At 36.6% G+C, this 16,333-nt stretch overlaps 1 protein-coding gene across 1 annotated transcript in view; it reads left to right on the top strand.

Annotated features, from left to right (window-relative positions):
• The first annotated feature begins 5,150 nt into the window (after positions 1-5,150).
• Positions 5,151-16,333, top strand: part of LOC120427065 (putative odorant-binding protein A10) — a 58,784-nt gene continuing 47,601 nt past the window's right edge. The window contains exon 1 of the mRNA XM_039591903.2: positions 5,151-5,892. Coding sequence (XP_039447837.1) covers positions 5,667-5,892 — 226 coding nt within the window. The 5' untranslated portion in view covers positions 5,151-5,666. The remainder of the gene's footprint in view (positions 5,893-16,333) is intronic.

Here is a 16,333-nt window from a genome sequence, read left to right on the forward strand (position 1 = left end):
AATCTGTGTGAACCTAAGAAAAGGAAAATGCAATATTGAATGCAAGTTGAATTCAAGGACACTGGTTGCATAATTGTTAGGCGAATATTGAACTTTCAACACGACCAGAATTCACCACAAAAAGCTTGGTGAACCGAATTTGGAAAGCTTCCAAAAATGAATCCAAGAACATACGAAGAATAAAGGACTATAAATAGATATTTGACCGGCCGCATCACTTACCACGGTGAATCCTGGCTTCACACCCATCTTACTAACACCCTCAAACCTCCAGTGATACTTTGTCGAAGACGCAGCTGATTTAGCGGTCTTCATCACTCAAGTATCGGACTAAAATTCCTATCCACTTCCCCCGTGTCTTACCACTGGTCGTGGCCGGCGCTGTGATTGGCTAGCATGATAGGGACATTTGAAAGTTGCGAAGTGGTGATGATTGGTTCCTACTCTTCATCTGTGGTCCACGGAGCAATTCTTGGAGGTCCTGGTCAATAACAGAGTAGCAACTACGGGTAGACACCAATGCTATGCTATGCTATAAAATGCAGTTTTCATGATTTTGGGAAAAAAAAGTTCTTATCTTTTCATGTTTCTCAACTTGAAAACTGGTTATTTCAACTTCAAAGATTTATTAAAACTTTACCATCATCAGGGGTAACATAGAATCTGGGAGATGAGATTGGGTCATGCAAAAATGCTGAAATTTGTATGACCCAATCTCTCCCCTGATGATGGCAGTAAAAAAATCTCACATTGTGAAACAGTCGGTTCCAGCAAGAAAGCAAACATCATCTACTACTTTAACGTCTTTTCGATTTACGATCTCTTCCGTTTATAAATATTCATTAAACTTCTCAGCGGTGCCCTCGTCCCAAAAGACGGAGCGCAAGTCCACTTCACCCGGAAGACTCCGGACCACCTGTTTCTTGTTCTGTATTTAAAGATAAACCACGCCGTTCTATACTCTATCTCCCTAAACCGGAAGTGCTTCTTCGTCCGCTCGCTAAGGGGCCCTCAGAAATTCCGTCCACGTTCCGTACCGGTAATTGCGAGGGTCACCCACCACAATCCTCACCTTCGTTGCCCTCGCCAGAAAGCAAACAGCGACGAAAGCTGATAAATTTGTAATGGTTTGCAATGGGTGGCCAGCCAGCCACCGCAAGGGAGATAAGTGGCTCCATGATGGAAGTGCTTTCGCCACAGAAGCAACGTTTAGTACGTGCAAACTGGTGGAACTCTTTGGACTTGATCCAGATTGCAGAAGCATTAAGTTGTTTTGTCAAACAAATTTTACATTCTTAAGTTGCTTAAAACGAAGGTCCTTTTTATGCTTTCTTGGAATTTAAAAATGGTTTGGAGATATTTTAACCCCGTTTTTTAAATTAAAAATATTTTTGGAGCCGGGAAAACCAGTTTTAAATTTGAATTATTTTTCAATTTTTATACCTTGAATATGAATAATAAAAATATTGGTTACTACCAGAAATTCGTATCTACAAAAAATGAATAAAATAAATTAAAATAAAATTTATAATTTATAAGATGAAAATATATGAAAATAAGTTTAAATGACTTATGAAGGCCATTTAATAAACCTGAATTCATTTATTCATTTGAACTTACGGTGAAACGGGAAGGCACTGGATTTTTTTTTAAATTCGGTTTAATGGAAAATACAACAAAAGGATATTTTTACAACAAAAATTTACAATCAGCGTTAACAGTGAATATTTGAAATAAATTTCTGCTATATTTTGTAAATTAACATTTCACACTGTCATCTGGGATGAATCGGGACTACAGTCTGAATAGCGACAGCTGGTTTTAGAGCACTCAAAAGCTTGACATTTGGAAATCGATGCACTATTTTTGTTGATGTGTTTCTGTTCTGTGCGAAACCAATCAAAAATATTCAAATATTGGGCAGTAACAAAGCTTAAACCGATGACCCAATTCGCTTCCTGTATTCTGATTCGCCCCAAATAACGGTAACCAAATTTACCATTTATTTCATGAAAAAATGAAAACTAAGTCGTTTTGCAAATTATTCCGCGATTTTTAAATTGGTATTTTTTTATTTGGATGTAACTTTGTTGATACTTTCTTAAAGTCAAAAGAAACAATTTTGCATCATAAGTTCTTCGATACAAGTCTCCATAAAATTTGCTGGTTTGGAAATACAAAATATGTACATAAATAGATGAATATCTTTTTGTAATTAGGACCATCCAGAAAAAAATGCACTCTAAACCATACCCATATCAGAATTAAACATTTTCCACATAAAGTTGGATTCCCAAAATTAGTATTTCCAAATTTTCGATTTTTTAGTATGTTTGAAGAGACTCAAAATGACTGATTCCAGAGAAATAATTTTTTGAAAAATTGTAATTTTAGGAATCAAAAAAAAAAATCAAACCATCTACATTAACGACCCCCGGGTCTTTTGTGGTCTCTATTGCAAGTTTCTGCTCGAACCTAGGAGTCCGAAGGCTTGAATGGGGAGGGCACCCAAACCTCTTTCTACTCCAAGGAACCTTCCACCCCAGTGTTTGAACTGACGACCTTTGGATTGCGAGTCCAACCGCCGCCAGCGATTCCACCGGAGTAGGCTTGGTTTGGTGTGTTGTTTGTACTTATGGCATGGAGACGACTCCTACACTTGGAATGACTTAACGGCCTAACAACAACCAAGGCCGGGACCGACATTTTACTTCCTCATCCGATGGAAGGTTGGAGCAGATGGGAATCGAACCCAGAATCATCCGCTTACAAAGCGGACAGCGTAACCATTCGGCCACGCACTGCAACAAATTTTAGGAAATATCGGTTAAAAAAATTAAAAAAAATCCAATTAAACATCTAAAAATTCACTAATTAAAAAAGTATGGATTTGGTGAAATTGAGTTTTTGTAAAAAAAAGTTAGGCCGTTGCAAATATTTTTTTAAGGTTTATGTCCCTCGACTCTGACCAAACACAAGGGAGAGGGGGGCAAAAAAAAATAAAAAAAAGTATAAAAATTTACATTTCGAGCAATGGTTTCCACATTTAATGAAAAAGTGTTTTAAAATGCATTATACACCTGTCCAGTTGTTTTGCCATCATTAGTTTCCAAAATATCAAAATATTGACGAATTTTTTTTTGTTTTTTCAAGGAAGTTTTGAAGATTTCTGAAAAAGTATTTTTTGCCCTCTGATTTTTTAGACCAATATTGAATGGGGGGCGACATAAACTTTGAAAAATATTTGCAACGGCCTTAATTTAAAAATCACATTTTTTTTTTCAGACCAATATTGAAGGGGGGGGGGGGGGGGGGCGAAAAAAAAAAAAAATTTGCAACGGCCTTAATTTAAAAATCACCAATTTTTTTCCGTGTACCTATTCATTTCTGAAAATTTCTCATCAATACTTACAACTTTGCCGAAGGCACCAAATCAATCAAAAAAATCCTTGAAATGTAACAGATTTCGATTTTTGCCTTCCTCGCCTCAATGAGGAAAGGATATAAAATCACTCGAAAAATGAACTTCTTTATTCGACCTCGTAGACCCACCCTCACGTATACCTATCGACTCAGAATCAAATTCTGAACAAATGTCTGTGCGTGTGTATGTCTGTAAGTCCGTGCACCGAAAAATATGCACACGATTATCTCCGGACTGGCTGAACCGATTTGGACCGTTTTGGTCTCATTCGATCCGTCTTGGGGTCCCACAAGACTCTAGTTAATATTATGAAGTTTAGAAAAGTACTTCAAAAGTTATGCTAAAAAAAGATTTTAACTAAATTTCGGAAGATTGTAAAAGGGTGGTTTTAGTTAGAAAACCCGTCATGCTTTATATTATTAGAAAAGTATTTGAAAGACCTTCCCAATGCGTTCAAAAGATTGAAGATCTGACAACCCCATCAAAAGTTATAAGCACTTAAGTGTTATTTATACACCTTTTTGAGGCCGGATCTCAAATATTTTGATGAAAAAGTTGTCCGGATCTATCATGCGACCCATCGTTGGATAGGTAATCAAAAGACCTTTCCAACAAGCCCAAAAGATTGAAGATCTGACAACCCTATCAAAAGTTATAAGTACTTTAGTGTTTTTAATACACTTTTTTTTAGGCCTGATCTCAGATATTTTGATCAAAAATAAGTGTTATTAATACACTTTTTTGAGGCTGTGTAGTGTATTCACTTCATAAATGCCAGGAAGGCACCAAGCACCAACCACCTAAAGGTGGATTAAGAAACGTTTTTTTTTTAGTTCAGTGACACAAAATGGCTTCTTTGGTGATAGGAAGGCCCGCACAAAGTTTGAGCCAAATAAAAAAATACTTATAAAATCCATTACCGAGTTTGGTGGAGAATTGCTCTCTTGCTCTCATTAGTTAACATGAATAACTCCTCCATAATCAATTAAGACGTTACACACAACTAAAGGAACTGAAAGCTTCTGTAAGGATTATGAAATGAATTATCAAAACTTGATTATTCACAAATAGAACCGAATTGAATCGAAGTTAGAGATAAAACCGAGTTAGCATAATTTCTATTAAAGCGATGTTATTTTGTAAAAAAAAACGTTTTATTAAGGGTATTCTTCCAAAAATCAACAAAAAGTATTGCACAATGTGTTAAACACACCAGCTAATTAAATTACTGCTCATAATCATACTTGATACCGTTCCTAAAGCATCAACTCAACCCTTTCTCAACACTCTTTCAACTCCCATCACAACAAAAACATGCTTACACCGGAAGAAGGCATGCACTCACACCCCTCCACTTGAAGAACCCTCTTCTGGCAAAGCTTTTCCAAGCAAAACAGACACAAAAAAAGCATCCTCCGATTCAAACAAGTAGGTAAAACACACTCCTCAAGCCAAGGAGATCCTTCTTCAGCTCTCTCTCTCTTTGCTTTGTTTTGGCGCACTTTCCTTCATTCCACGTGTTTCACAACCATGTGATTTCCAAAGGACTCTTTGATAATTCTCTCTTCGCGCGTGATGAGAGAACGAAACTTTCTCTCCTACTCGGGGGGAAGCTTTCTCTGTGACGATGGTGAGGACCAAAAAGGACGGAATTGCCACCCTACTCTACAGCTAGGTTGATGTTTGGTAGCATAAAACATATCGCACCAGTCGGTACGGACCTCAGTCCGATGTCGACCGTCGTCTGATTCAGAAGGTTCCACTCTCCTCTGCTAGATTACAGTTCAGTACGTGAAACACACAGGTCGTCGTCGTGCGTTAACAACCACATATCACATCAGTTCAGTGAGTTCGGCTGTTCCTAAGGAAAGGGAATCTTAATCTACATATCAGGCTTAATTCCCTCGAGTGTTGTCACCATAATTGGCCAACTTCCGGTCAGTGCCATAGCCCAGCGTTCGCTCTCTAGTCGGTTCTTCAACTTTAAGAGCTCTTAAGTGTGTGCGGTCTTGTGTGGTGTTCCAAGGAAATCTCGAATCCGATACCATCAACAACATAATCACGCTCTTAATTCAATGTGGTCCGGCTAAAGTGGGCGACCCTTGAGCACTCTTCTGTTCAGTGGATCTTGTGTCGGCGGTTCTTCCCAGAACATCAAGTTTAGCAATTGTGGTGTGTGTTTGTGTTTGTGTGTGGGATTCAGTTCACTGTGCTGCCAATCAAAATCCTCCAACGGAAGAAGATGAGTTCCACGACGTTTTCACGAGTGTCCGCCAGCAGTAGCTGTAGATTGATGGCGGTCGGGGTCGCGCTGGCGGTGTTGGTGTTGGTCCTCGGTGGCGGACAGGTCGCGGCCAACGATACCCAGAATTTGAACCGGCTGCTCAACAACCAGGTCATCGTCAGCCGGCAGATTATGTGCGTGCTGGAGAAGAGTCCCTGCGATCAGCTGGGGCGGCAGTTGAAGGGTGAGTTTGGGGGGATTCTTTTTCCTGGGAAAGTGCTTGAAAAGTATGCCTTTGAGCTGGGTATTACAGAATGGAAAAAACGAATAATAAATGCAATCAGCTAATTGTAAAAAGGGAAAATGATTTATAAACCAAGGTTTAAAAGCAACATGTAATAGGCCCGGAATAAGTGTCACTGAACATTTCTGTTTTAAATTAAAATTTTGATTTGATTTTTTTTTCATCTGAACTAACGAATAACGAGTGTAAATTTCAAGGAGTATCGTGATTTTAGTCAATCTTGATTGCTAGAAAGTTTATCCGAAAAAAGTAAAAAGTGAAAAAAGTTTTTTTTATCAAAAATTCAAATTAGTTAATTTTGTGTAATGTTTTATACATACAGTCCAGACTCGATTATCCGAAGGTTTGAATGAGACTTCAGAGAATCGAACCAAACAAACCAACGAAATTGTTTTTGGTTTTTTTTTAAATTTTCTTACTTTTAACATCAAAGTCGACTTCTGTGACCCCATTTGAGTTGAATTTGAATATTTGATTGCTTTTTAAATTGATTTTTTTTTCAATATGTTATCACCGCCATTTTGGACGCCATCTTGGATTTAAAAAATTCTAAACCATTTCAGAGTAGTTTATGGGTTATACAGGGTGGCCACTCAAGTCGGGAAATCGGGAAAAAGTCGGGAATTCGCCAAAATCCGCCAAAAATCGGGAAAAAGTCGGGAATTTATGATTTTTTGTCAAAAAGTCGGGAAAAGTCGGGAATTCTAAGCATACTTGCTTGAAAAAAAAATTTTAACTCTTGAATAATTTTGTAATATTTTGTGCAATTTTCAAATTGAATTCGCTCAATTTTGCTTTATTAACTTACTTTAAATTTAAGGTTCTTTTCACAATTTAAATATATTTGAGTATGGAAAAGCTGTTTAAGACATTCAAAATCATAATTGATATTGGAGTCTTTGACACAGATCTTCATAATATTTTTCATGAATCATATGATCTCTATTAATTTTTGTTTATCGAACAAGAGATTAAGTTAATGAAAAACTAATATAAAAATAGAGCCTAATGGCCAGCTTAGAGTTATGATTCTATTTCATTTTGTCATATAGATTGAATATTTGAAAACAGATTCCAACTTGAGTTTGACAATGGTTTTTTTTTTGGTAAATATTTTTAGTTGTTTAACTAAATTCAATAAGTTATTAAAATATGTTTTTTTTAAATGTTGCCTTTAAACTTTTTTTGAAAGTATGGGAGCAGTTCTCTAGGATTTCGGTCATTCGATTTTTTTTTTGTATTTTTTAATCCGACTGAAACTTTTTTGGTGCCTTCGGTATGCCCAAAGAAGCCATTTTGCATCACTAGTATGTCCATAAAATTTTCCATACAAATTTGGCAGCTGTCCATACAAAAATGATGTATGAAAATTCAAAAATCTGTATCTTTTGAAGGAATTTTTTGATCGATTTGGTGTCTTCGGCAAAGTTGTAGGTATGGATACAGACTACACTGAAAAAAAATGATACACTGTAAAAAAAATTTGGTGATTTTTTTTTTAACTTTTTATCACTAAAATTTGATTTGCAAAAAAACACTATTTTTAATTTTTTTTATATTCTGATATGTTTTAGAGGACATAAAATGCCAACTTTACAGAAATTTCCAGGTTGTGCAAAAAATCTTTGACCCGGTTATGAATTTTTTAATCAATACTGATTTTTTCAAAAAATCGAAATATTGGTCGCAAAAAAATTTTAACTTCATTTTTCGATGAAAAATCAAATTTGCAATCAAAAAGTACTTCAGTGAAATTTTGATAAAGTGCACCGTTTTCAAGTTAAATCCATTTTTAGGTAACTTTTTTGAACATTGTCGTAGTTTTTCATTTTTTTAAAATAGTGCACATGTTTGCACACTTTTGGAAAAAATATTTTTGAAAAGCTGAAAAAATTCTCTATATTTTGCTTTTTCGGACTTTGTTGATACGACCTTTAGTTGCTGAGATATTGCAATGCAAAGGTTTAAAAACAGGAAAATTGATGTTTTCTAAGTCTCACCCAAACAACCCACCATTTTTTATTGTCGATATCTCAGCAAGTAATGGTCCGATTTTCAATGTTAATATATGAAACATTTGTGAAATTTTCCGATCTTTTCGAAAACAATATTTTCAAAAATTTTAAACCAAGACTAACATTTTAAAAGGGCGTAATATTGAATGTTTGGCCCTTTTGAAATGTTAGTCTTGATTTGAAAATTTTGAAAATATTGTTTTCGAAAAGATCGGAAAATTTCACAAATGTTTCACATATTAACATAGAAAATCGGACCATTACTTGCTGAGATATCGACATTGAAAAATGTTGGGCTGTTTGGATGAGACTTAGAAAACATCAATTTTCTTGTTTTTAAACCTTTGCATTGCAATATCTCAGCAACTAAAGGTCGTATCAACAAAGTCCGAAAAAGCAAAATATAGAGAATTTTCTCAGCTTTTCAAAAATATTTTTTCCAAAAGTGTGCAAACATGTGCACTATTTAAAAAAAATGAAAAACTACGACAATGTTCAAAAAAGTTACCTAAAAATGGATTTAACTTGAAAACGGTGCACTTTATCAAAATTTCACTTGAGTACTTTTTGATTGCAAATTTGATTTTACATCGAAAAATGAAGTTGAAATTTTTTTGCGACCAATATTTCGATTTTTTGAAAAAATCAGTATTGATTAAAAAATTCATAACTCGGTCAAAGATTGTTTGCACAACCTGGAAATTTCTGAAAAGTTGGCATTTTATGTCCTCTAAAACATATCAAAAAATAAAAAAAATTAAAAATAGTGTTTTTTTGCAAATCAAATTTTAGTGATAAAAAGTTAAATAAAAAAATCACCAATTTTTTTTTATAGTGTATCATTTTTTTTCAGTGTGGTCTGTATCCATACTTACAACTTTGCCGAAGACACCAAATCGATCAAAAAATTTCTTCAAAAGATACAGATTTTTGAATTTACATCCATCATTTTTGTATGGACAGCTGCCAAATTTGTATGGAAAATTTTATGGACATACTAATGATGCAAAATGGCTTCTTTGGGCATACCGAAGGCACCAAAAAAGTTTCAGTCGGATTAAAAAATACAAAAATTAAAATTGAAGAAAAAAGACCGATTTCGTAGAGAACTGCTCATATGGGTAAATAACCTACTATACATAAAGCTTGATTTTCAGTTTTCGGAAAACTTAAATATCGAATAAAATCAAAAATTGAAAAACTTTTTTTACGTTTTATAAACAAAGAAAATTTTCAAATTTCAAAAAAATAATCCAAGAAATTTAGAGTTATTGCAGAATTGTTAAAAAAAATTCTCTTCAAACATTTTGCTTAAAATAAGTGGTAAAACATAAAATCATATCAAACTGAATGTTCATTGAAAAAAAAAAAAAAAACAGTTAAATACTGACTACTAGATAAAATAACATTGATTAAAAAAACAATATCAAAAATTACAAAATTAAAAGGGGAACTAGGAAATTTTTTTTTCATTAATTCCTTGACATTTTTGTAAATCTTTTGAATGAATAATATCAGAAATTATGTTTTGATCATTCTTTGATTTAAAATGATGATGATGTTTAAAAAAAATAGGAACGAAATTTTAAGTTCAGTTATCTTTGACTTTTTGTCATTTCCAGATGAAACGAAGTATCAAAAACTATACTTTTGCCAATTTAAAAAATAACATGGAAGTTATAAGTATTGTTGAACTTTCGATATTTTTTTCAAAGACTAATTGTTTGTGTTTCTACTCAGAATCATATAATTAAATTTCATTTTTGATGTTTTTTTAAATTGTTGTTTAGTTTCTGTATTTACAAAAAACGTCTATGTTTGGATTATTTTTAAATTCATTTAATTTTTTTCGGTGGTTAATATTGACTTTTCTTATAGAAAGTTTTTTGTTTGAAATCATTCTTTAGATAAGAAATGCGTATTATTTGAGCATTCTGGAAAAGTCTGGAAAAAAGTCGGGAAAAAGTCGGGAATTTGAAAATGGGATTTGAGTGGTCACCCTTCTTAATAAGTTATACTTAAGCTCGAACATAAAATTAAGACAACGAAAAGAAAAAAATGGTGATTCCATTATCCGAAGTGAAATTTTGCCGAGGCCTTCGGATAATCGAGTCTGCACTGTATTTACTTAAGTAAACTCTCAATAAACTCAGTTTATCTAAATTAAATTGTCTTGTTTTGTAACAGAGTTGAGATTGAAAAGAAGTTTAAACCATTATTGATTTGCTTAGAAAATGTAACTTAATACTTGAATTAATTTTTCAATTGTGTCTGATAAAAGATAATCTCTTTGGATAATCGAATTATGATTAATTTGGATTTAAAAGTTAAAATATGACTCCAAAAATATTCCAAAGTTATCTGATATTCCAAAATGGGGGTCAATATAAAGTGTGGAAAATAATCATTTGGACATGCAACATGCAATCAACGACTGGAATTTGACTTATTTGGGGTCGCTGAACTCGAATTATATGTATAAAATATGATTTTCATCATGATTCGACCATTGCAAGCTATTTTGAAGATCTTTGGGTAGTTGAGATTCGGATAATCGAGTCTAGTCTGCATTTCTTAAAATGAGCATCAATTTTAAGTCCAATCTGAAAGTTGTCTTAAACTCGTGGATGAGTAATCGAAAAATCTTCCTTGTAAGCACTAAATTTTTGAGATTTGTCAAGCCTATCTAATAGTATCTAATTAAATGGATTTCGAAGAGCATATTTAATATCTTCTGGATCTTAGTCAAAATGGTTTTTTTTTGTTTTTTTTTTTTGCATAACTTTTGAAGTACTTAACTAAACTTAATGATTTTGAATAGAGACTTATGGGAACCCAAGACGAATCGCATGAGACCAATTCTTGTTCCAGTCCGGAGGTAACACAGACATTTGCTCAGAACTTGATTGTGAGTAGCTATGTATACGTGAAGGTGGGTCTAGGAGGTAAAAGTAAGAAGTTAATTTTTATGGCATTTCCTCAGTAAGATGAGACAGGTAAAAATGCAACGAATTCAAGTCTTAAAAGAAAAAAAATTAATTATTTTCTGGTTTCCTCAAAATCACCGTCATCGATAAATATTCATAAAATGTACATGAAAAGTAACAAAAACCTGCCTGACTCAACAATTTTCCTCGTGAAACAAAATCACTTCTCATTAACTTCCATGGATCCGGTTTCAATTACCAACTTGTCAACCAAAGTTTGGGCCAGCCGGCCTCTCCAGTCAACCGCTTCACGCACATTTCTGTTTTTGTTCGTTTATTTACCCCTGGCGGACCAATTTCCTCCGTTTTTTGGGTTTCCAATTTCTTCGTGGGCCATTTCAGCCCAGTTCGCTCGTGCACGGACGAGCCCCGAATACCTTTTCAATTAGTCCCTTCCTGCCAGTTGGAGTCGGTCGGTTTGGCAACTGGCAGCTCCAGCTTAACTTTGCACCGAACGCAGGGGTGGTCGTCCCCCGAAATTAAATTCCGGCACGTTCCACTTCAAGTCACGTATCGGGACGGACCTGCCAAATCTGGCCTTTGGCAACATGATTCTGGAAGGATCTCTCGTGCCTTTTTGAGAGGTGTGAATTTGGCCCCTTTTCAAGCCGAAGATTCACTCTTTACGGTCATCATTTTCCAGCAAGTTGGGTTTGCCCCCCTGTTCCCTTCAATTGACTGCATATTTAATGGAGCTTTTTGGAAGCTTTCTGCCGAGAGTGCTTGCACGACGTCGCGGAAATTGATGAGCTCGTTGATCCTTTGGCCAAACAGCAGAACAGTACGGTGCGAAGGGTATTTCAGTCAATTTGAGCCCTCGGGCCAATATTGTACCGAGACTTCATTGTCGACAAGCTCAAGTCGAGTCAGGGAAAGTCGATTCAATTTTGCCACAAGGGGAGAATCGGAAGTTTATATTGGGTTTGGGCTTGAGAACATGGACCAGGGACGGAGAATAGATAATTTAAATATCTGTTTGCATAATTTCTCGCAATGAATGGGAAAGCAAAAAGGAAGCATAATGCTGAAGCAAGTACTTGGAATCTGTTTGAATAGAGTGCGTCCTGAAGGCAACAGAAGTAACAGCAGAATGCCGAAGAAGCACATTTCGATGGTAAATATGCAAACAGTATCCTATAGAAAGGGAGATCTTTTCTAATAGCATACATTCAGGGAGTATGATGTTGGGTTTAGAATGCATATGGAATTGAAATTAGAAGTGACTTTGCATTGATAAATGTACTCAGAAGTTAAAGTTTTAAAGTTTTTCAAATCTTCAAATCTTCAAATCTTCAAATCTTCAAATCTTCAAATTCTTCAAATCTTCAAATCTTCAAAGAATGGCACTGGCAAGTCTCGAGCCAGCTAGTTCACTTTTCTGCGCGCTCTACAAAATTCTACTTTATTCGAAGTGATCAAATTAATTACTCGCGAATGGGTCCCCCCGCGGGGAAAAATACCGTTCGGGTTCCGCGTAATCCATTTCTTCGGCCGGGTCAATCGCGAGGTGCTTCCCCGGGCCGAATCACGAAATCTGCGGATAATCCCAAGCGGACCTGGTCACCTTCAGTTTTTCTTAACTGCAAGCCGACCCCTCCGGATCCAGCAAAACTCCACGTGGATTACGTACCTAGTCGCAGCCCGATACAAACACGTGCAAAGACGTCCCAAGCTGCGCAGCAGAAGGCAGGTTCGTCCGGGGAATCCTCCGGTGGTAATCCAGCTTCATCGAAATCTACGCTCCTAACCTCAAACACGTACGGTGTTTTGAGTGACGAGAGTGGTGATGAAGGCAACGACGACGACGACAAAAAGCAGCAGAACGATGAAGACAACGCGATGGCCACAGAGGACCATGCGAACGCGAAAAATAAAAAACAAGTGCCTATTGTTATTCCCGATTATCCCGGCGCAGCGGTGCACAATTTATTGTCTCGGGCTGGCTGTGAGTTTGAGTTGCTCATCTTGAAGAACAGCGTTCGTGTTGTCACACTTAACCGTCCAATGTACGAAAAAGTGTTGACCGTGCTAAAAGATGATAAAGTTCCGTACTATTCGTACCAGCCGCGTGACGAAGTCCCGGTGAAAATAGTGCTAACGGGATTCATCCCAGTGACTCCGACGGAGCTAGCGAATGTGCTAGCGGACTACGATGTGAATCCTCAAGAGATCAGAGTGCTCTCGAGTTCTGAAACGGTTACAGGCGAACACGTGCTTTACCTGTTAGTGTTCGACCGGGGGTCGGTAAAACTTCAAGACCTTCGCCGGATTAAAACGTTGGACGGATTCGTGGTAAGCTGGAGGTACTTCACCAAGCGGTCGTCCGACGCAGCCCAATGCCACCGATGCCAACGCTTCGGTCACGGTTCTCGCAACTGCACACTGGCCCCCAAGTGTGTCAAATGCGGGGAGGCTCACCTCACGGACCAGTGTTCGTTGCCCCGGAAATCGAGCCTGGGGGAAGGTAGCAACGCCGAGAGGACCAAGGCTCAAATCAAGTGTGCCAACTGTGGACAGAATCACACAGCAAGTTTCCGTGGATGCTCCGTGCGAAAAACCTACTTGGAGGTGCTGGAGAAGCAGCGGAAGAAACCAGCCAACCGTCAACTTCCTAAACCGAAGACTTCGATGGCTCAAGGTACGACGCACCCACCTGGCTGGGGGCGAACTTACGCTAGCGTAACTGCTTCGACAAGCAACGAAACGTCTGCTACTGCTGCCGCTCCTGAAGGGTCTGATCTCTTCACATTAACGGAGTTTCTTTCTCTGGCTCGGGAAATGTTTACCCGTTTCCGTGTTTGCCAGAACAAGGAGCAGCAATTCATGGCCCTCGGCGAGCTGATGTTGAAGTACGTGGGAGCAGGGTAGACTGCTACGCATGCTGAAGATCTACGACGCCGGAATTGATCTGGCTTGCTTTGCACTTTAGAATTAAGTTTTCCTTTCCCTGTCCCCTTCCCTATGCAATTACAGTAGGTTTTTTGATAGTTTTTTCCTGCTCCTGTCCCCCCCTTTTCAAAGTTTAAAACATCGATCGATTATCATGTATCTAGGTATAGCTGAAAGGAATCCCATATCTCTATTTAATGTATTTAAATACCACAACTTGTAGACCGATTAGTACCACTAATAAAATAAAAATTGAATTGAATTGAATCAAATCTTCAAATCTTCAAATCTTCAAATCTTCAAATTTTCAAATCTTCAAATCTTCAAATCTTCAAATCTTCAAATCTTCAAATCTTCAAATCTTCAAATCTTCAAATCTTCAAATCTTCAAATCTTCAAATCTTCAAATCTTCAAATCTTCAAATCTTCAAATCTTCAAATCTTCAAATCTTCAAATCTTCAAATCTTCAAATCTTCAAATCTTCAAATCTTCAAATCTTCAAATCTTCAAATCTTCAAATCTTCAAATCTTCAAATCTTCAAATCTTCAAATCTTCAAATCTTCAAATCTTCAAATCTTCAAATCTTCAAATCTTCAAATCTTTCAATCTTCAAATATTCAAATTTTCAAATCTTCAAATCTTTAAATCTTCCAAAAAACTTTATAAAAATGTACGAAAAAATGCAGAAATAGTTTTCAAGAGCAGTTCAACTGTACCCATTCCTGCCATTCATTAAGCTTTAAAAGGTACAATTAATTCCAGACTACCACCACTCAGCCATCCACTTTTGAGTATCTTTCAATTTAGAAAACAAAAGTGCACAACTAGGTCCTTGAGGCCACCCACCATAACCAACATCATCAAGGGCCGAGTCAAGTGCAGCATTCTGCCAAATTTGACCATTCCGGTTTCAAGTATTTGCAAACCTGAGCGAAGGATCATTGAAAAGTGAACGCTGGCAGTTTGAGTTTAAATAGTGGACTAATTTTATGATGTACTATTCCTCAAATTTGTTTATTTGAAAGAATTCAATTTTGATAATGTTAAAGAATATAAAAAGACACGACATTTTGGCTATTCCTAGAAGATTTTTATTCACAGTCAAAAAGAGGAAAAAACATCATATCTTTCCGACAAAACATTTAACCTTTTTCGGGTGGGGGTTCAATCCCATGATGACGATCCCCGAAATCTCTTTTCTTCTTCAATAGATTAGATTGGGGCACGAGAGAAAAAAAAACTTCTTGCCTTGTCATGTTGGCCCCTCTCGCGGGATGTTGACAAAGATCAAACGGCGTCCAAATAAAAGAAAAAGGGTTCGCAGCAGCAGCAACACGTGACGAAAGCTTGGTGGAAATCCGGGGGGCTGAGCTTTCTTCGAAGGAAAATCCCACTAACGTTAAATAAAAGAAGCCGGAATGCCTTTCTATTTTTTTTTCTTCCCCTCGAAAGCTTTTTATGTCTGAAGCTTGCCAGTTTGATGTTTGCCTTTTTTCGGAAGATTTCTCCTTTTTTGCTTCTTTTCATTATTTGCGGATTATGAATTGCAGACCATTACATGCGTCGTGTCTTCGGTGACGCGCTTCATCGCAGATCGGGCCCCGGGAAATCGGCCGGGTCAAACCGTTCAGGAAGCGGAAAAACATCCCCAGATAGCACATCTCTCAGCTGGCTGCCAGTTGGACCGGATTTCGGAGAAGGGCGAGTTTGGCCTTACCAAGTCACCCGTCGTCGTCGTCGTCGGTCGTCCCAATTTATCTCGTCACGCACGCCAGAATCAGGAATCGCCCCCACCACTTGGGGGGAACATAATTTTTGTGTCGTTGGTAATGTTGTTTTGCTTACTTGGATTCGTAAATCAGCTTTTCGTACACGAAATCATTGTTCTTTTACGGAAATAGTGAAGAATTACCAAAGATCGACCATGTAATGAAATTTGAAGAAACTTCTGCTTTTTTCCTTGAACTTGTTTTAATTTTTGTAACTTTCCAGATATAAACGATTTCAGTTAGTCAGTTTCCAAAACATCTAAATATTGGCGAATTTTTTTTTTTAGAAAAAAAGTTTGTGGTGCTGTACATCGGAATTTCACAACAATTGGGTCCTTAAATAAAGCTTAGGTTGCTGATATTATTGTTTGCAGCGATAAAGCTTATTTTCTGAGTACAAAGACTCTTTGTACGACCACAAAGAGTTTAAAATGGATTTTTAAATCAATTTTGAAAAATTAACCTCGCGGTCCTTCTTGACAGAAAAGTAGTTGACAGCTCGTTTCAAAGGGACCATAGTTGATCCATCGATCCATCTTTTGCATTAAAATTAAAAAAAGTTAGGGCTTTAGGACCCTATTCCAAATAACAACCATTCATAACAACCCAAAAATGCAAAATATGAAAATCAATGCAGAAAAATGCATTTTAGATTGTTTTCAGTTGATTAGTCTCATATTTTCAGTTCAACTTTGGTGTTTTTGAGATATTTTTGTCTC

Source organism: Culex pipiens, chromosome 2 (assembly GCF_016801865.2).
Source record: "Culex pipiens pallens isolate TS chromosome 2, TS_CPP_V2, whole genome shotgun sequence".
NCBI classification, from domain to species: Eukaryota; Metazoa; Arthropoda; class Insecta; order Diptera; family Culicidae; genus Culex; species Culex pipiens.